We start from the raw sequence: 20,461 nt of genomic DNA on the forward strand, positions 1-20,461 counted from the left end.
GTGTGGCATTTATCTTGCTGCTGTTTTGTAATCGGGAGCTGTTTTTTGCTTGGGACATCCTGCCTTTTTGTCAAATGTGCCCCCTTTCTCTACCACTGGAGCTTCAAGACCCATAGGATGAGGAGTGGGATGGAGTATTGGAAAGAGATAGGTGGGAGTCCTGGAGTCCCGGAACAGATAACCAGATCAGGCCATTGGTCCATGTTGCTGAAGGCCGTTTGCTAAGGTCCACGTGCCAGAGTGCTTCCACGAAGGGTGGAATTTCATTGCCATTCCCTTTCTTCTCTTCTGCAGGGACACACAGGATCACCAGGCCCCATCGGTCTCCCTGGGGCTAAGGGGGAAAAGGTAAATGGGCAGAACGGATGCTGCGTAGGAGAGTTCAAAATAAGGGAAGGGAATGGATATGGTCAGTCTTGGAAACCCTCCCTTCTTTCCAAGGAGCTTTCAATAGAGCTTTTTTTCGCTCCACCTTTTAAGCCTGGAAACTTCTACACTGGCATCAACCAACCATTGCTGTGGTGAGATACCAGGAACGAAGGAGGTAGGCAGGCATTACAGCAACAGTGGCGGGGTGATTCCTTGATCACTAGTGAGGAAATAATTAGGGTCTTAGGCAGGGCCCCTTTTTCTCAGCTGGGAAGCTAAGCAGGGTCAGACCTGGTCATCCTTGGATGAGAGAGCTGTCAGCTAGATGGTGAAGTGGACAAACTTCCCGGAAGAAAATGGCTGGCAAGCTACTTCCATACTTTTGCCGGGAAAACAGCAATGAGGTGTCCACAGTGTTGCCAGAAGTCAAACTTGACTTAAGGGCATCTTCACCTTCTTTGAACAGACTACTGTTTAAGTGGGAGACAGGGACACTTTCTGTGCCTCAGAAAGTCTTCTCCGTTGCCAGCCATCTGGCGCTCCGCAGATTTTGTTTGCAGCAGAATGCATCCTTCCTCTGCTAATCAACTCCTCAAAAGCTCCCGCTCCACACCTGCTTCTGTTGTGAATCCATGCCACTTGGGTGTTCCCTTCTCCTCCTTCCCCCACACTCCAGCCCCAGACTTTTGCTTCATCAGCTGAACAAGAACCAGACTCACTCATGAGATGAATGACTCATATTTTTCCCTCCTGCGTTTCAGTGGCATCTTGTCCAGAGCTGGGGGACAATTCTCAGCAACTTTGGGGTTTCTGCTCGTGCTTTTGAGGGAATTGTTGGTTTTTGTTGCTCCTGCCTGCCCAAGGAAGAACTAGATGAAATCTCCAAGTTCTTTTCTTGACTTTCTCAGTGTGGGAGGAAAGAACAAAGGAGACACACAGACGTTCAGGGCAGTACCCACAACTATGCATCTGCTCGCTGCATGGAATGGCTTCCTGCACAATCAGGAGTCCCAGACAGTCCCAGAAAGGGTGCACAGACATCAAGGGTGAAGCATCACCCATGCCTTTGAGATAGGGCCCAGTTGGACATGCCATTTCTTCCTTCCCCATGCATTTGGAGAAAGTTTGAGGAAAGGCCAAATTGTTGTTTTCCTGATTGTTTTCATCACTTTTATTACACATCCCTCTATCCTTCCTCCTGAGGGCTCCATGCCCACAGTTACCCTCCTGAGAGGCCCATGCCCACAGTTACCCTCCCAACCGTCCAATGATAGTTAAGCTGTGAAAGTATCATAAGAGCATATATTAGATTTATAATATGGGGGTGGGGGGAGTTTGAACCCAACTCTTTCCCAGCTATTTTCTTTGGTACACTGTCCTGGCTTTCTAAGAATATACATCAGACTTCCCCATGCTGATTGGGAATTATGGTAGTTGTAGTACCAGCCATTCTGGAGGGTCCCTAGGAGGAGGATGTTCAACAGACCCTTTTGGAAAAGAATCAAAGAAAGCGTCTTCATGAAGACATGAATAAGGAGACTGATGAGTTAAAATGTCAAGGGATTAGAAACTTTAGTGTCCTTGGCCAGCTGATCTCCCAACGTTGGGACGTTACAGCGCCATGGTATATCCTACTCAACGATTCTTCTTGGATTTGCAGCTCTTTAAATAGTCCTCGCCAAGCAAAGGGATGTCCAGCTGGAAAACCACATATTTTCTCTTTTCCAAACTACGATGTGATGCTTCCCACCCCAAAACAGCAGACATTAGAAAGGGATCTGACCTCGTCCTATCCTTTTTCATTTATAGTTGCTGTGGGTTCCTGATCTGGAGTTGTTTTTCATTAACTTTTCAAAACATTTAACTAATTCTTTAGGCCAGCGGAGAGCTGATACAGAGACGTGGAGGTGGGGTCTGAGATAAAATAGTGAAATCCATCTCTCCACACACGTCTTCTTCAGACGTACACCTTCGATTTCATCCCCTGTTTACATATTTGCATGGCCCAGTCTGGGACGTTCTGCAGTTGTAACTCAAAACAGGAGCAAAAGCATTTTCTTTTCCGTAGGGTGACAGAATCTCACCATTTCCCCAAATATGCATCACAGCTCCTTTTGTGCTGGGCTTGCTTTCCTTTTTAATGCTGATTGGATACCAAATTTTCAATTTTTGCCCTGCCCTATTCTGAATCAAATGGCTTTTCTGCTTTCTGTTATTCCTGGAGGCTTCATGTGTACACTTAAGCCGTCATAAATTCATCGGAAGCCTTATTTTGCAAAGAAGATAATGTACGGAAAAGACCACAAGAAGAAGAATGGGAATGGCATAGGTGTGAAAAACTGAGCAAGGAATAGGATAACATTTCTTAACAATTGTGTGGTGGGATTTTAGAGGCTCTGCCTGCAACTCCATTGTGATCTTAATCGTTTTCAGGACTGGCTTGTCTTAGTAGAATTTCCTTCCACAGGAAGTGTGCGTGATTCGAACTTTATTAGTTTTTCTAAAAGCACCTTCAGCACATTTTTCCCCCTGCCAACCTGTATTTTTTGAGCAGTGAAGTCAGCTGGACTTAGGATCTTGCAAACAGCTGCTCCATCTAGTTTTGCAGTTGGATTCTTTCTTTTTTTCTATATATTTTGGAGCATTGTTTTATGCTTTAAATTCTTTTTGGACGCAGCCCAAAGGTGTCCTTTTACTCCAGCTGGTGTTGGGTATTGAGTTGTACGAGTGACAACAACGTTTTTGTTTGCTGCTTTTAATGGTCGCCATTGTTTGCAAGATTTTTTCTTCAACTGCATTTTATTTTGTAAACCTGCCTCTTCCAATCAATCCTACTCCCATTCTGAATAGAGCATTGTGCAATTATTGGTGGTGGTGGTGGGGGGAAGTATTTACAATAATAAGATAACCACTGTTGTCATTGTATTGAGAATGCAATGACCTTAGAAAGATCACCATGTCCCCTTCTGTTTTCTGCACTTTAAGAAGTATTCAGAGTTGAGGAAGAAAGAGCAGTCAGGAAGATCAGGGAATTAGAAATGAAGTCCTAGGAGGAGAGATTGAAGCAAAGGAGGGTGTCTAACTTGGGGAACTGAGGACAGAGTAGCACTCTTCAAATATGAGAATGGATGTCTTACAGAAAATCAATTCTCCATCGTTCTTGAATGCAAGTCAAGGAAGAGTGGATGTATGTTACAAGAAGCGGGTGGGATGCTAGGAAAAAATTCAAGTGTTCCACCTCCCTAGAGGGGCTGGGCTCCTCCTTCCTGGATGGGTTCAAGGAAAAGTTAGTTGGCCACTGGTTGGCGATGCATGGATTTGGATTCCAGTTATATGCTTCTTTACATCCATGCTGCTCTCACAATCTTTGGCAGGTGACCTGCCTTGTAAACCAAGAGTTTTATGTTTGCAGGGAGAACAAGGCGATGATGGGAAGATGGAAGGACGCCCTGGACCCCCTGGAGAGAGAGTAAGCTATCTGTTCTGCCCAGGGCTATTTATAAATCAGAGGTCTTCCCAAGGCAAACCAAAGTCTTGTGGCCATTGGTGGGCCTGTACAGGCAGCTGACTGAAGGCCTAGCAGGTGGTGGGAGGAAGAGAAGGGACGGAGCCAGCTGGACCTCTCTTGAGAGATGCTTCACTAACTGGAGGCCATCAACCCAAGCCCTGCTTCTGTTGACGGTTATATCCTCACCGTGCATTAAAGCAGGTGAATTTGGAATTTGGAACACAAGGGTGTCTCTCATGTTGTTTTTGCATTTTTCTCACACTCTTTTTTTAGGGTCCCATTGGCAACCAGGGAGATCGTGGGGAGTCTGGAGACCCTGGTTATCCTGTGAGTCCTTCTCCAAATACCTGGTTAGGAAATTAACCATCTTGGGAATAGTACTTTCTTCTCTCTGCAACCTTCTCTAGTAGCCTTTCTGTCCTTCAAGTCATAAGCAGTCTCTACTTGTTCCAACAAGATGCCAGTCCATCGCGGTCTACAATTCCCATGGTCTCCATTGGCCATGATGGCTGGGGATGATGGGAATTCTAATCCAACACATCTGGAGAGGGCCTGTTTGGGGGAAGGATAATTTTGATGTAACTCAGCAGCAGAAGCTTTCATGGAGTTAGATGATGCAGCATTCCACTCTTCTTAGTCTTGTATTTTTGTCTATGATGGCTTTTTTATAGGACATCTGGTAATCTTTGGAGGTTTTCTCTTCTCCTTCCAATCTTTCACATAGATGCTAATATAAATTGCCCAAGGAACTTTTTTTAAAAAGGCAAGTCATCCTGCTTTGGTTCTTGACACATTTTCCCCAGGGTAGACTTGTAAAATGCAAATTCACCGATGTAATTTCTTTTTAAAATGTTTGCATGCGATCTTCTGAGTATTCCTCAGAGGCTTCTTTGATCGGGGCACAAGGATTTTGTTTTACGCTAACACCCCCCTGCCCCGCTGCAACATCAGGGGGGATCCGAATGCCCAAATTTACCCCCAGCAGATTTCATGGGGTGGGGTGGGAAGAAGATCCTTTACTCTTCTAGCAAGGGCAGAAAATAAGAGGGCAGGGGGAGCTTTTGCCTCTGGATCAAAGATTGTTGAATGAATAATTCACTTGGATTCTCTATCTGGTTTTCCTTTAGGGCCAGGAAGGACTGGATGGAGAACGAGGAAAACCTGGGCAGCAAGGTTTGCCTGTAAGAAAGTCACTGTTGTTGCATTTGCTCCTCCCTTCTTTTCAAGTGTCTCCTCTGTTGGAGTCCCAATGGCGTCCAAGGAGAGACTCCAGAATCCAAATCCCTTCTCACACTGTGCTGATGCTCTCTTTTCCTTCCTGGGGATGAGAGATGTAAAAGTTGAGTTGGAATTCCGATGTGTTAGGGGTGCCCTTCTGAGATCCAGCAGGAGTTAGGGACTCTCCCATCTCCAGCCGAGTGGAGAAAGCAAAGACCGTTCTTCCTCTAAGTGATTCCCCCTGATCAGCTCAGTCTCGGTGCTCTAGGAAAGATATATGCCAGAGGGGTATTTTCAAGGATATAGTTTTTGTTCTTTTCTTTTCTCAGGGACACCCAGGACCCCCAGGACCCCCAGGACCGAAAGGATCCAAAGGCAGTCTGGTATGTTTGGAAAATAGACATGGCTGGTGGCTTTCTTGTAGCAGATCTGGTTTAGTTGGAGCAATAGTTATCTTGAACTTCTGTTGCATCGCTTGGCTGAAGGCTACTTAACAACTGTAAAAGAAAATAGCAGTCTCTGCATGCAGAATGTTAGCAGACCTAGTTCCCCTCTGACTTGCTACATGTCTATGTCAGGAGATTTTTATTACTTATTTGTTTATAGTATGGAGGCACATTCAATCTTGTAGGCGTAGAGTGGGTGAGTTCAAAGGCAAGCTGTGTTTTCACCTTGGTCATGAAAGATCTGAAATCTGAGACAAAGAATGGCACTAACTGGTTCTGGGCAAGTGCATACTGAAGAACTTCGATAGCTGAGGGACTATCTGGTGGATGAGGGGACTGGGGGATTCCAAGGAAGGGTTGGGCAGAAGGATAATCAGGGATGAATGGGAATTCCATTTTAGTAAGATCTTTCCCAGTTTGCCTGCTCTAAATGTCTGTCCAAAGCAAGATCCACTGAGACACTGGAATCTGCCCTTTTTCAATATTTCTGCAATAGTTTGCAATTCATTAAAGACAAGAGGGGCCCAGAACACACCACAAACACATGTGGAGATGGGGCAGATCAAATTTAACACTGGAAAAGATGAGGATCTGAGATCAGCTCTGCCCGATGAGGAGGTCCTGCATGTTGAAATGATCTTTGTGTCTTTCCTTCTTTTCTTTTTCCCTTCTAAGGGCCAAAAAGGAAAACAGGGGCTGCAGGGTGCCAGAGGGAGCCGAGGGTCACCGGTAGGTGATCAATGCTTTGCTTGTATTCATAGCAGGCAGCCACGATATACCCACCATCTGCTGTGCATTTGCTGTACCTGATTACATCTCCCCAGAGGTCCAAGATCTTCCATCATACAGAATCCCAGAGCTGGAAGGGACCATGGTGTCTGTAAAGTCCAACCTTCTGTTCAGTGCAAGAATCCAAATTAAGCTGTCTCAGACAGAAGGCTCTCCAACCTCTGCTTGAATGTATATAGCAAAAAGGAGTCCACCACTTCTCTAGATGACTAATACTGTGGACTTGTACTTACTGGGAGCCGGTGTTCCCTAAGAGGTCTTGTTCCTCTTGTAGACAACATCCTTTCAAGTACTTGAAGATGCTATCATGTTTAACCTCAGCCTTCTCTTCCTGAGGCTCCAGATCCATCACTCTCTCATCATTAGACTTAATTTAAAACTCCCCAATCACCTTCGTTGCCCTTCTCTACACCTGTCCCAGTTTGTCTAGAATTCTTCTGAAAATTGGGCACCTAGAATTAGACACAGTTCTTGTGTAGGCCCCAACCAGTGCAGGATAAAGTGGAACAACTGCTTCCCATGGTTCAGAAGCTACATGGGTGATGCAGCCTAAAATTGCATTGGCCTTGTTTGGCAGTCACATTACATGGCTGACCCGTGTCCCGTTTGTAACCAAGCACTGTTCTTGTAGGGTTCACTTGGCCTGCCAGGTCCCCGAGGAGTCATTGGGCGAGAGGGACAAGAGGGCGCTCCTGGAATTGATGGGATTCCTGGGAATGACGGCCGCAGTGGGCAAAAAGTAAGTGCAAGATTTTGGAGTGCAGCTGGCAGAAATATGGCTGTAGTCTCTTGGCACTGGTAGAACGATCTTCCTAACGATTTACCACTATAACGACTCATTGATAGGAATCGGACTCCTGCTATGATGAATATAGTGTTCGTAATAAGAGCATATATGTATCTACACTGATGTTCTTTCTCCCCTCCTCCCCCAAATTAGGGTGAACAAGGTGAGGACGGGGAAGAAGGGACCCCAGGAATGCTAGGGAAAAGAGGGAACTTTGGAGTCCCTGGGTTACCTGGAGCACAAGGCCCCACAGGATTTAAGGTTGGTCCCCCTACTCTTTGTCAATTTACAGCCTGGAGTTTGTCAACCATTCCTTTCTTGGAATGTTCATTAACATATTTTATGTTTCACAAAGTACCCATTTTTCTGCCTTATATTCTGTCCTGAAGTGAGTGCCTTGGCATGTATCCTTATCATCAAACACCTCCTTCTGCATTCATGTTAAGCTAACGTAAATATCTTTCTGGATGGGTGTGGAGGTGTTCCTGGAGCCAAGAAACACATCACAAGTGGAGATGGGTCCAATGCTCATGTCAGAAGCCCTGTGTTAGCCCAAGAACTGCAAAATAGGAGTATAGATAGATCCTAATGTTGGGCCTTGAGAATGCTGGGACCAACATCTTACTCAGCATAGTACCTCAGATTAAAGCACCTCTGACAGGCGGTTATCCAGCTTCTTCTCGCGTGCATATCTTGGAGGAAAGTCCACCACATCTCCTGACATGAGGTTCCATTGTTGAACTCCTCTTCCTATTAGGAAGTTCTTCCTAACATTCATGGATGCGACATCCATGGAGAGGGATGTGTTCCTTCTTGCCAAAGAGGTGTGCAGAAAAACGAGGTCTTTTCAGCAGTGGGCCCCATCTCTGAAGAGTTTCATTCCATGGGACTTAGGTTTGGTGCCCTCTCCAATTGTTTTTTAAACCTGCCTTAAAGGTCTAGTTGTTTCAAGTTCAACTGCTGGTGGTGGTTAGAAGTTGAAAAATAGTGGTGGTGGTGATGGTGATAATGATGATGGTGATTTCCCCCCCTCTGCTAGTGTAGATTAAGGGCATTTTGATGCTCCTGTCTTGTATTCAGATTTCAAATTCTTTTGATGATGGTTTGAAAATGTATTTTATGTTTGAGTTACTGCCACGAGCCATTTAGTGAAGGCAGTGTGCCTTAAGTCAATCAATATTTTTGGCTGGCAACATCCCATCACTGCAAGCCTTAAAAGCATGCAGAATCCCCCCCCCCCAAAACATATCGATTGGGAAGCAAAATCCAACATTGGGAAAGACTTTCAACACGGATGACCCTCCTGAGTTTCAGAGCAGGGTTTGGTCTTTTTGGAAATGCTGAAGACTGAATGTCCTCAGAACTGGTGGTTTAGAGGTTCATGGTTTGCAGGCAGACCTTGTCATGTCTGTTTTTCTTTGGTTCTTCTCTGGCTTGCATTTTGTAAAAAAAAAAAAAAAACTTGCTAAAAAGAGAGATGCCAAGTAGGTTGTAGAACAGTTGGGGGCTGGGTGAATGCAGATCTAATTATCCCTCACTTAACGAAGATTTCAATTGACCATCACTGCCCCCTAATGGCCAGAGTTGAGAATGACAGACTGGTCTAGGATGATGCAAATCTTGCCAGATTTACCAGGGAAAATGCCCTTTTCCAGGTTAAGTTTAGAATCAATCCTACTCCGGACAGGCAGGTTGAAAATGTGGCATTTTTGAAGCTTCTGCCCCTTTCTTAGCACATCGGTCTCAAATTAAGCAAGTAGCCTGGAGTGGCAAGGTTTTCACAGGGGGGAGACAGCATGCCCTCTTTTTTTTAAATGGCACCAAATGTTGGCGATGTAGCGAAATCTTTGTCCTTTTCTCAGATTTTTGGAGATTTGGGTTAAAAAGAAGAGTGGCGAAAAACTTCAGTCTGGGTGGTTGGAGGACGTCTGGAATCTGTATGTTGATGGAATATTTTGGTGGCTTTTTAGGGAGAAAGAGGTTTGCTTGGACAGGCTGGTCCATTGGGGAAAAGAGGCCCTCAAGGTGGAATGGGACTCCCTGGAAGCTCCGGTGATCCAGGGCCCAAAGGGCAGCCGGTGAGTAAATGCTTGAGATAGCTGCTGAAGTTAGTTGGTTGAGATATCTCTGAGGCCAAGAAAAGAGAATCCATTGAGAGTCCTCGGCAGCGTAACTGATGCAGCAAGTAGGGGGATGAGCTCTACCAAAAGTCTGAGTTTCTGCTTTCAATTTCCTGAAGTAACTTGGGCTGGCCACCCCAGGTTCCTTCTTCAGCTCCTCTCTATTCCTGGGGACCAGCCTCTGCCAAATACGCTCCGATGAAGACATCAAGTGCAGCAAAACTTGTCACATTTCAGGAGCTGGAAGGGAAGAGCGAACATATTTACAAGCCAAGCTATGAGAGGAAGAGATGATGGTTTTGTTCTGAGAGCTAAAATCCATCTGGGTTTTTCTGGCCCCTCTTTTCTTTGCAAAGGGGAGGGAAGTTCATGCTGTTCTTTCTTTCTTTTTTCATCTCTGTGTTGTTGTTTCTCCTCCTCCTCCTCTTTAAAAAAACTTTCTAGGGAGACTTTGGTGAACCAGGATTTCCAGGGATTGCTGGACTGTTTGGCCCAAAGGTGAGATTGTGACATCCCTGTCATGCAAGGTTTTTTAAATCAGAGTCAGGCCATATGTTGGTGGCAGGGGGGTACATGGGAATGTTGAACGTGACCGGTGGGCCCTCTCACAAAATGGCAGCTGCAGATGGCTGGTCTGTGCACAGGTTGGGTGGGACCAGTCATGAGCTACCTCCTGTCATCTAGCAATGGGCTCAGTTTGCTCCCTGCCACCTGCTTCTGGCCCAGCTTTAATTTACCATGTTCTTTTGGGGGCAGGGCAAAATTCAGAAGGAACCTTTTTTTAGTTTTGAGCTGTGTCCCTTGGGCCAACAAAGGGGAAATAGAAGAAGGTAACAGCAGAGACTGCTACAACCTGAGTGTAGGGTTTCATCCTGCTCCTGGATCTTTTTTAATAGCATGGGATTTGTTTTACTTTTTTAAAATAACAATGTTAGGACAGAAGGAAATGAAGCCTGATGGGTGGATGGCGATCTTACCTGGTATGTTCACCCAATATTTTTTTTCTCTCAATAGGGACCACCTGGAGATCTTGGCTTCAAAGGCATCCAGGGCCCGAAAGGGCCCCCAGGACAGTGGGTGAGTGTAAGGATCTTGACTTCACCATCCTTGCCTTGACCTTCAGCTCTCTGAAGCTGGATTCTTCTAAGCTAGAAGTTGGTGAGCTGCCTTTAGCCCCGCATCTGGGTCTTCTACACATCCCAGGATTGAGCTGCTGAAACTGGGCAGCAAAAGGACCAGAATTTGGCCTGTTTGGTGGTAATGACGATGAAGACAGCTTTCCCCTTGGAGGCCAAAACTTTTAGCTGCATCCTACCAGGTTGTCACCACCTCACCAAATTCCTCCGTTCTGTTCCGTCCAGCCCTTCAGCGTTGCTTGCTTTGTGCTAAACTCGCATACTGGAATCAGTCTAAAGAATCACCATAAGTGTTCTGCTGAGGACCTTAGTAGGAGGTGGGTGGCCTTCTTGTCCTCCACCTGCCTTCTCTGAAAATATTTCCTCTACTCAGAAAAGGGGAAATGCTTCGAATGACAAGCAACTCCTATTCTGGGTCTGGTAACCCTTGGAAGGCCAGCTGAGATTAAAGTCTGAATGCCTTAGATTGCTCCCACTGTGAGCTCTGGATACGATGAAGCTCTTTGACGCTCATCTGGTGCTGTTGGTTAAAAGGCAAGGGGACATTGTTTCAGCCTCATCTGGACTCAAAAGCTAAGGAGGATTGGAGCTGGCTAGTAACTAGATGGACATCACCAGGAAAATTCAGGGCTGGAGACCACACTGGGAAAGGGAAGTAGAAGTTCTTGGTGGTGGTATATATATCCTTTGAATAAATGTGCAGCCCTGATTTTGTTTGTTTTGTAGGGCAAAGAAGGTGTTATTGGCCCACTTGGGATTCTAGGTCCACCAGGAAACTCTGTAAGTGTCTCTCCTGCTCCTTCGCTCCTCTTCTTAAGATTAGCAGCTTTCACCCAAGGCCTCATGGAATTTCCTAAGGCCACCATTACTGACATGTTCTCATCACTCGGCCATCCCTGATGTGGACATGCCCCTTTTTGAAAAGAAACGAAACTCAAAATCCACGTGATTCCTCCACTAAGCATGAGACTGTGACTGCTCTGTCACTTTTCTAATGAAGTGGACTCTCTTCAAAAGATGGTACAGGAGGAAAGACTTAAGTCCCCTCTCTGGCATTAAAGCTGCAGCATGATCCAGAAGACCCACCACCGTGGCTCTTATTTATTGATTTCTTTAATTATTGCAACTGCAGGTGTCAGTGACTCCTCTGTTGTGGTGCCCTGATATGGCTTCACAACCTGAGAAAGGCGTTCCCAGGAAAATCTTGATTGTACACAACTTAGGGTCCTTACATTCCAGAACTAAGGTTTGAATGTTGATCCATTTGGACACTGAAACTAAGGCCAAGTTTTTCTCTCTGGGCTTAATTGCCTGCACATCGAAAAGAAATATTTAAGGTAGGGACGGGCACCTTGATGCATACAGATGTTTTGGACAACAGTCTCTTGACATTGGGCCAAGCTGTTGGAGATGATATGAGCTGAAGCCCAAACATCTGGAAAGCACCATTTTCCCTGCTTCTCAGTCAGCAAAGTTGGCCAACTTGACTTTCTTCCCATAGTCCTCTTTTTCACACATCATGTTTTCTAGACAAATTTTAACCCTTCCGTCCAGCAACTTACTGCCTGCATCTCCCAGAAGCATAATTCTCTCTCACACACACTCTCAGGGCTGATTCACACATGCTTCAGTGACTTTTGAGTTTTTCATTGCATTGGAATGTGCAGATGTCATGCACCGTGTAATAGGTGTGCATCTTCCCTCCTCCTTTTCAGGGCCCTAAAGGAGAAAAAGGCAGCCGAGGTGAAACGGTGAGTGTTGTGCATCCTGTGCAATGGGTGTGAAAATCATTCCAGATCCACACACTTAAGTCTCAACTCTTGGCAACCCCTTTGGTGAAGGATCCATTTTCATCTCCTTTTTCTTTTAATATTCCAGGGTCTCCAAGGTCCAAGGGTAAGTATGTCCACGTTCCCTTCAAGATTGCTCCTTCCACCCCATGAGCTGAAAACTGCTGTGCCATTCTTGAATGTATGGGGGGGGGGAAAAAAGTTTTAAGTCACAGTCCAAATGTTGAGGCTAAAACCAGACATGCATAAAGTCGCTCGGATTAAATGGTGGAAATCAAACCATTCTGATTTTGCCTTATGGGTAGTGCAAACTGGGAACGAACATGTCCGTGTAAAAATGCGGAGCGTGTTTTAAGAGAATAAAATGGAACATTTTACCCCTCCTCCAAGGGCTTTTGCTGACTGCCAAGGAAGAGAACAACAGGTGCAGTGCAGAGATGAAAGGGCCTTGGAAACTTAGTGAAAAAAGTTTGTGTGTGTGTGTGTGTAAAAAAGAGGAAAACAGCTTGGGAAAAGAGTCCCCCCCCCCCCCACTTTGGGTTTTTGCATCTCTGGTTCAGCCACCGGCTGTTCAGATTAAAGGATCATTCTTGGTTTATCTTGATCCTTGTCTTCCTAGGGTTCCCCCGGGCCCCAAGGATCTCCTGGCCTTCCGGTATGTGTTTAAAATATTATTTGGGCTTGGTGGTGTTTATCTTTCAAACAAACAAACAAACAAACAAACAGACAATGGTGGCCTAACCCTTTCTGCATCTGGATTGTACAATGTGGAAGCTGAATGCAAGAAATGCCCTTTCTTTACAAACTAAAGCATCGGGCAGAGAGATTTTCACCTTGCCTTCTCCTTGACGTGCCAGTTGTCTACGGCCATCAATCGCCAGGAATTTGCTATTGATTTAACTTACCTTGTCTCTTATCTTTACAGGGCCCACCAGGAATTCAAGCTGCATTCGTAAGTTTTCTGGAGCTTCGTTGGCTTTGAATTCTGCAGGTTTGGGGACTTTGTTGAAAGAAAACATGCCCTGTGGGAGATTGTGTTACAGTAGGCAGTACAGTACTTATTTCACTTAAGCATCACAGTCTCCACCCTGGTTTACTTGAAGGTTGAAAGAGAGAAACACAGCTACATAAATGTCTCTCTTAACACGTAACTCTGCCTTTCCACCAAATTAGAGCTTGATTTCACCCCATTCAAAGGGCAAGAGAACAGAAACCATGTGCGGAAGTGTATTGTATGTATTGTGCAAGATCTTTCCCGTTTGGGATTTTTAAGGAAACGAGGTCTTGAATCCTCACCTTGATGGACCGAAACTCTGGTTTATCCAGCCAAGTGGTACCATATTTCAATACTGTGCCCAACTTGAAAAACATAGTGGAGTTGATTAGCTCATTGTTTTGGGGATGATGACGATAATGGTGATGATGACGTTAGGGCGAGCTTCAGAGTTAAGGCAAAGGGAGATGTGGGCATTTGGTAGTTGAGTTTGGTTAAACTGCAATGCTTGGGATTCAGACTCTTCCCACTGACTCCCCCCAGTTCCTAACCCTAACCTTTCTTTAACAGATCAGGTATGCCTTACCAAGTAGTTACCAATGTGTGACATGGTTTCCTTATTAATCCTGACTTTGTAGAAAGACAGAGCAAGTGTTCTGTATGGACTTTCTCCTTCAACTCTACCATATCTATTTCTTTTCTCCCCTAAACCAGCGGCAAGATGATGTTGATGCAGGTTTTCACTCCGTGATGAGTGCCAGTGCTGTGTTCAGGTCTGAGGTAAGCCATGGGAGCTTATGAAGTATTGAAGAAAGACTCTCTGAAATGTCTATGGGAAAAAGGATCAGCCTCTGCAGGGAATCCATCAGTGGCTTCCTTGACCTTTATTCCGCTCTCTCCTTTTTCCTGGGCAGGGCCATCAACAGATGGATCTTCCAGTGATAGACCAGGAAGGGGAGATCTTTAAGACTCTGCACTACCTCAGTGGCCTCATCCAGAGCATCAAGAGACCCATGGGAACAAAGGAGAACCCTACCCGCATTTGTAGAGACCTCATGAACTGTGAACAAAAGATGCAGGATGGTAAGCCTTCTTCTGCTCCAGGATGGACAGGCAGCAGATAAACGTCCTCCAAGATCTGTATCTGCCATGATGCATTTCAAGAGGAGGAGGATGGATTTCATGCTGTATCTAAATTTTCATCTATTTGGGCCAAAGATGAACAAAGCGTAAGGCCTAGATTTCATTCATTCATAAAATTTCTGCCCAGATCTAACAACTCTTGGCAGCATACAGAAGAATCTCAACGTAAGCCATCTCCTGAGAAACAGAAGGAAAAAAGAACACAACAATGGAGAAAAGAACAACAATAGAGTTGTATAAGATGGCCACTTGTCCCTTCCTTACTAGGTGCCAATGCAATCAAAGGCCCATCTAAAGAAAAGTTTGACTAGTCTCCTAAAAGCCAGGAGCAACAGGTCCATCAGATCTCCATGATCAGCCTGTTCTACAATGTTCTGGTCTACCACCTCTCTCTTCACACAGGGGTGAGACCTCAAGCTGGCCTTCTCTAGATGATCTGACGGGATGGGCAGAATCATTCTGGATCTGAGGTTGTAAATAAAAGACACTGATAGCTAGTGGTCAAAGTTGGAGCAAAAAGGTCTAGTCTTGGAGGTCTGCATGATGGTAACTCCCACGCTGTTCTTCACAACATTGATAAAATCAGTGGAAGTCTCAAAGATACCACTATAACTGGATTTGGTCTCATTTGCTGCTTCTCTCTCTCATCTTTTTCCTTCAGGCATGTACTGGATTGACCCAAACCTTGGCTGTTCTTCAGATAGCATTCCGGTCACCTGTAACTTCACCCAAGGGGGTCAGACTTGTCTCAACCCTATCACAGCATCAAAGGTACACTAATGGCATGTGCTGTTTCTAGAATATTCACTGGAATGTGACATTTAATGTGTTGCCCATTGAATGGCTAAAAAAACACCCCAGAGACAAGGACATTTTTATTTCTGGAGAATGCCTGTGGTTCTCCATGGGGCACAGAGACATTCTTGGAAAGACAGATAATATATCTGGAGCTTTGCTGCACAGCTTCCCATTTAAATTTTTTAATTCAAAAAAAAAAAAATCTTTGCAAAAATTAAAGACAGGCGGACAGGGAGTCTGGCACGTGCTCAAGTGCCCAGAAGCGACACGTTGCTTGTCTTAAGAACTGTGTTCCAAACTGTTTAAGCTTTTAAAAATAAGAAACAGCATCTTAAGCTGAGCCTGGAAATGAAGAAATAGCTAATGGCATTTTTTAAAGACTGGAGGAATGTTTTGGCCTGGTTGAAAATGATGTGTTCCTTTCAGGGCTAACCTCAGGCAACTGCAATCTAGCCTGGAGGAAGACAATAGGTGAATGAGCGTAGCCGTCATTTTCTGTCTAAACGTAATCGGGATCAAGAATTTGAGATTCTGCTGTCTAAGTTATTGCCCAGAATTTCAGGCATGTCATATCTCTTTCCAAGGATCAAGCAGCAAGTAAGGACTCCATTTTTGCCAATGGGTTTTGCTGGTTTTGTAGCCAAAGCAGCAAGATCCATTCATAAAAATGGTGGCATTACCCAGGTTGGCTGCAGGAAGCTATTTTGCCATGTGAAGGGTGACTCTTAGTGCAGATTCCATGCTTATCTGTCCAGAGGATAGCCAAGAATATTAGATATTTTTTTCTCCTTGTAGTTTTGTATATCTCCTGTGCATGGATGCTTAGGTGCAATTGGAGCTCTCTGGAATAGTTATGATTTATACATGAAGGTTGCGAGATGTTTCTCCTGGCCTGAATCTTGAGTCCACTCTTTGTCCTAAACTTGTACTTCCCCTTAACCAGCTGGACTTCGATATTGGAAGAGTACAAATGAATTTCCTTCATCTCTTGAGCTCTGAAGTTGTTCAGAACATCACCATCCATTGCTTGAACATGCCAGTCTGGCCGGAAGGACCATCAGAAGGGGCTGCCATACGCTTCAAGGCTTGGAACGGGCAGATCTTTGAACAGGGCGGGAAGCTCACGCCAGATGTTGTGGTGAACAATTGTAAGGTATGGAAACCGTTCATGAAGTTCTCCAGGAAAAAAAGTTGGAAGGGTTGGAGACAACCCCTTTCCCCGAGCCTTATATCACACAATGAGGATACTGTAATTTCACAATCTGGAGCTGGAAGTGTCTGCTTGAATATACACGTGTTGACAGGTCTCCTTCCCCAAACTGCAGATGTTTACGTGTTGAATTTGATTTCGCCTTTGAGTTGTTTTATTATCCAGAGCAGAGGTAGCCAGCTCAGTTTCAAGCCCTGGTAACCCAAGTCAGCATGGCCAGCTGCAAAAAATTGTGGGAGCTCTAATGTAAAACCTCTACAAGCCCTCAGGTTGTCTATCTGTGAAACCAAGCGTTGGAGTTGAGACTTTTTTGATAAAACCAAAAGTGCCCCCTGCTGGTAGTTTGAAGGAATGGAACGCTGCTTGGGTCTGAAAGCAAAATTTGATATGATGCAAGAGATCTCATATCAATAGTTTGCATCTCTTATTATTGTGGTGGTGGTGGTATAGGAAATACCTGGGGTTCTGTGGACCACACGGTCAACTCTGAGGCTGTTTGGGCTGCCAAGAACATTGGTGGAACTCAGGCACAGGGCTTGGATCTTAGCCTTCATGTGGACACCTGTGATGGAACTTTGGTTGATTATGTGCTATCAAGTCATTCTCAACACCTAGCAAACACATAAATAGATTTTCTCCATGATGATCTGTCCCTAGCCTGTTCCTTCAAGTCTCCCAACGGTCCACCCATCATTACGTAACTGAGTCCCTCCACCTTGCTGCTGGTCATCCTCTTCTTCTCTTTCCTTCCGCCTTTCCTAGCATCAGAGTCTTCTCCAGAGAGTTAGATCTTTGCATAAGGTGTCCAAAGTCGGAAAATTTGAGCCTGGTCACTCTGGGTTGATTTGTTCGATGATCCATTGGTGGGCAGAGGGGAGAAGGCAACAAGGAGGGGGTTTGCAATGGGTTTTCCATTTTTTCCTCCTTTTTGCGGGGATGGGTCTTCCTATCTCCAGCCCCACATGATGGCAAGGACATAAACCTTCTTGTCAGGTTTGCGATGTTCAAATCCCAGTGAAGAAAAATCCCGTGCAACCCAGGTTAGGTTCAAAAAAGATTTCATTTATTGGGACAGTACATGCAGCAATAAGCAAAGCATTGCTGAAACTAAAGCCCGCGCTTTTTCCCCCCTTGACTTTCCCCCCTACTTCTCACCCCCCTCTTTCCAGGCGCCAGCTCTGTTTCCCACAGAGGTGCGACCTTGCACATTCCTATCCTCCGATAACAGTCCATCTTCCTGGCCTTTGACACCACACCGATTCCTTCTACTTTCCTTTTCCCCCTCCGCCTTCTAAAGAACGGCAGAAACGAAGCCAGCACCTACTAAGCTAATATTTTGATTGCTGAAGGTTCTGACTCTTCTGTTTCCTCTTCATCAGACTCAAGACGGCCAGTGGCATTACACGCTCTTTACGTTCCGGACGCACGACATCCAGCGGCTGCCGATCGTCGGTGTCTATAACCTTCCGCCAAGCAGGCCGGGGAAGGAATATCTCCTTGAGGTTGGGCCAGTGTGTTTCCTCTAGGGGACGGCTTCCTTGGCACTCCAAACTTTGGCTTCTTTCGGAATAGAGGCTGCGTCTTCCGCCGGGCGACTTCGTTGCCTGAACCTCTGGAAGCCCCGAGACCTGGGACTTCAGCACTGGGACCACGTCAAATGGGAAGCCTTTGCAGATCCAGCAGCCTTTCATTCCTGGCGCAGAGAGAAAACGGCGTCCGTTTCAGAAGAGCGAGGGGGCAACGGGTGGGCCTGAAGCGACCGCAGAGGTGGCCAGCTGAACTGGAGAGTTCTTCACCCAAGGATGTACTCATTCCCCCTCTTCTTCAGCCAAAGAAAATGTTACTTTATTGCTTGCAGAAAACCCAAATCTTTCGTGCAGTTTTTGGGTGACCAAGCATGGCATTCCGGGAACCCAGGTCATTGAACAGGCAGAGGTTTTGCTGGACAAGACAGGAAAGTGACTTGGAGAAACAACTTTGCCATCTTATTATTATTATATTAATTATTTTTTATCTGCTCACTGTTCTGGAACAGGAAGGTTTTGATGTGCAATATTAGAGAGAGAGAGAAAGAAATATAGATATAGATATATATATTATTTAAGGCAAAAAAAAAATTAAATAAAAGCAAGTGAGATTCTTCTTCCTTTGGGAAATGAAAACATCCCTTTGGATGTTGCGTGATAAGGGAGATATCCCCCCAAGAGGAAAGGGGTGAGCGAAGTTTGGTGCTAAATAGAAGAAAAGAGAGAGCAGACGAGAGCGATAAAGGAAGAGAGAAAGAGAGGGGGACAGGCCTTTTCAATTTGATTCTACCTCTCACTGTGAAAATACTTGGTGCTCTTTTATTTTTTAAAGAAGCTGTAATTTTATATACGAGTAAAACTATTTAAAAATTCTCAGAGGTGCTATAGTGTCTCTTAATGCCCCCCACCTTGCCCTGAACCCTCTGTTTTGGTGCAGATCCTTTGCAGGAAGAGAAGGCAGGGCGCGTTCTGGTTAGGGTACCACAATGCCAAGTCAAGGCTTAATTTAAAAGCGCATTAACTATTCTCCAGATTTTTCCTTTTTTATGCACCCTTTGGAATCCTGGTTTCATGACCAACTTATGCATGAGGGTGGGGGGGAGGCGGGGTGTAAAAACAAAGAGCAATTTTTATATATACGTGTGTGTGCTAGTGTATTTGGGCTTTGGGGTTTTCTAAAGCAAGAACAGAGCCTGTACCAAAAAAAGTGTGTACCTCTGTGAGCGCACGTGTTGGGCCAGCTTCCTTGCCAGGATTCTGGGCCGCAAGGAAACCATGATGGAAGGAAGGTATTTTCCATAGTAAACTGATCTGCCGTAGCTTTTCTATAAATAGGGGGACCGGGTTTCAGCATCGGCTCTGGGTCTTGTGGTTTCTGAACAGGAGAAAGAAAGAGCAGACCAAGAGCAGAGGTATATCGGAGTTGTCTACCCCCGCTTCGTCTTGGGTTTTTCGTTGTTCTTGTCACTGTTTCTTGTTTCGTGCGTTGTGTTCTGTAGAAAGCTGGACTCTGTATCTGTAAATGTGGGACTTAAAGAAAAAGGAGGGTTAATAGTATGGTAACCGTTTTCTTCTATATAAAGAATGTCATATTGATGTAAGTGAGGCCATGCTGCCTTGGTGCTTATTGACTTTTTCCATTTTTCATAAGAAAAGACAAATAGACTGAGTCTTAAATGATGTGTGTTTTTTGGAAGGGGGGGGGGAGCCGTCTCCGGCTCCTGCTTCAACGAGCAAAAATGTAAACCGAGCCGTACCGTTCCTTGTTTCCAAGGCTCCCTCTTTATTTTTTCCCCTGTGCCAAATCTGAACGTTGCAACTGAAGGAACCCAGGATAAGCCACCTTTCTCCAACCTCGTGCACTCCGCATAGGATTCCAGCCGGATAGGATTCCAGCTTCTAGCATTCCCCATTGCTGGCTCATTGCAGTTCCAGGATGGAGAGGGCTGCTGTAGAGATTGTTCTGCCCCTGTAAAATCTTCCCTGAGTCACCTCCCTCTCCTTCTCGAGCGCCATCCAGCCCTGCCTTCTAACCAGGCAGCGAGGCTTTGAAACCCCTGTGTCTCCTGGTGTTTTTGCAAGCAGAGACAATGAAGCAAACATGTGGCACGGATTCTCCGAGGGGGAAGCGGGCGTGGCCACAGCTGACTCCCATTGACAAAAATCAAATGCATACACAGAATCCTGGCAAGCTTCTGCCAAGACATGACACAGCTTGTTCTCATCGCAAAGACCAGCACGATGGGTGGGCAATGAATGGGGAAGGGGGGAATTCTTCTTCTGTGATTAAGACTGTCCAGCTGATGCTGCAAAGGCGAGGAGGGGGAGCCAGCTTGAATGGCACCGTCTTCCAGTAGACTGTGCCCCGCTCTGGGGAATGATCAGATCACTCACCAGCGTGTTTCTTTCATTAAAAATAAATGATCACCCTGCTGGATCAAATCAGAGACCCATATGGTCTAGCATTCGGGGAGTAACAGGCATTTGGGAAGCTGACAGATGTGGAAAAGAGGGGGTTGTTCTCTAGCACAGATAATTACTAGGAAGTCCATATCCATCCCAGCGCAATTCAATTCCCGTACAATTTACAAAACACGGTCCCTGGTAAATAAAGATAATAAGACAGT

The 20,461-nt window shown here is 45.4% G+C and overlaps 1 protein-coding gene across 7 annotated transcripts in view; it reads left to right on the top strand.

Annotated features, from left to right (window-relative positions):
* COL27A1 (collagen type XXVII alpha 1 chain) overlaps window positions 1-19,504 on the top strand; it is a 108,753-nt gene extending 89,249 nt beyond the window's left edge. For 4 of the 7 annotated variants that reach the window (XM_088146929.1, XM_088146931.1, XM_088146932.1 and 1 more), the window contains 21 exons: window positions 295-348; window positions 3,782-3,838; window positions 4,151-4,204; window positions 5,005-5,058; window positions 5,425-5,478; window positions 6,217-6,270; window positions 6,962-7,069; window positions 7,271-7,378; window positions 9,088-9,195; window positions 9,682-9,735; window positions 10,252-10,314; window positions 11,100-11,153; window positions 12,089-12,124; window positions 12,252-12,269; window positions 12,783-12,818; window positions 13,089-13,115; window positions 13,872-13,937; window positions 14,072-14,240; window positions 14,962-15,071; window positions 16,042-16,251; window positions 17,688-19,504. In XM_088146929.1, the coding sequence (XP_088003055.1) occupies window positions 295-348; window positions 3,782-3,838; window positions 4,151-4,204; window positions 5,005-5,058; window positions 5,425-5,478; window positions 6,217-6,270; window positions 6,962-7,069; window positions 7,271-7,378; window positions 9,088-9,195; window positions 9,682-9,735; window positions 10,252-10,314; window positions 11,100-11,153; window positions 12,089-12,124; window positions 12,252-12,269; window positions 12,783-12,818; window positions 13,089-13,115; window positions 13,872-13,937; window positions 14,072-14,240; window positions 14,962-15,071; window positions 16,042-16,251; window positions 17,688-17,834 (1,641 nt within the window). In that variant the 3' untranslated portion in view covers window positions 17,835-19,504. The remainder of the gene's footprint in view (window positions 1-294; window positions 349-3,781; window positions 3,839-4,150; window positions 4,205-5,004; window positions 5,059-5,424; window positions 5,479-6,216; window positions 6,271-6,961; window positions 7,070-7,270; window positions 7,379-9,087; window positions 9,196-9,681; window positions 9,736-10,251; window positions 10,315-11,099; window positions 11,154-12,088; window positions 12,125-12,251; window positions 12,270-12,782; window positions 12,819-13,088; window positions 13,116-13,871; window positions 13,938-14,071; window positions 14,241-14,961; window positions 15,072-16,041; window positions 16,252-17,687) is intronic. The other 3 variants (XM_088146933.1, XM_088146934.1, XM_088146935.1) reach the window with 1 other exon arrangement.
* The last annotated feature ends 957 nt before the right edge of the window (window positions 19,505-20,461 follow it).

This window comes from Python bivittatus, unplaced genomic scaffold, assembly GCF_059951505.1.
Source record: "Python bivittatus isolate LINGU-HERP-01145 unplaced genomic scaffold, Pbiv_v1 ctg000160_np1212, whole genome shotgun sequence".
NCBI lineage: Eukaryota > Metazoa > Chordata > Lepidosauria > Squamata > Pythonidae > Python > Python bivittatus.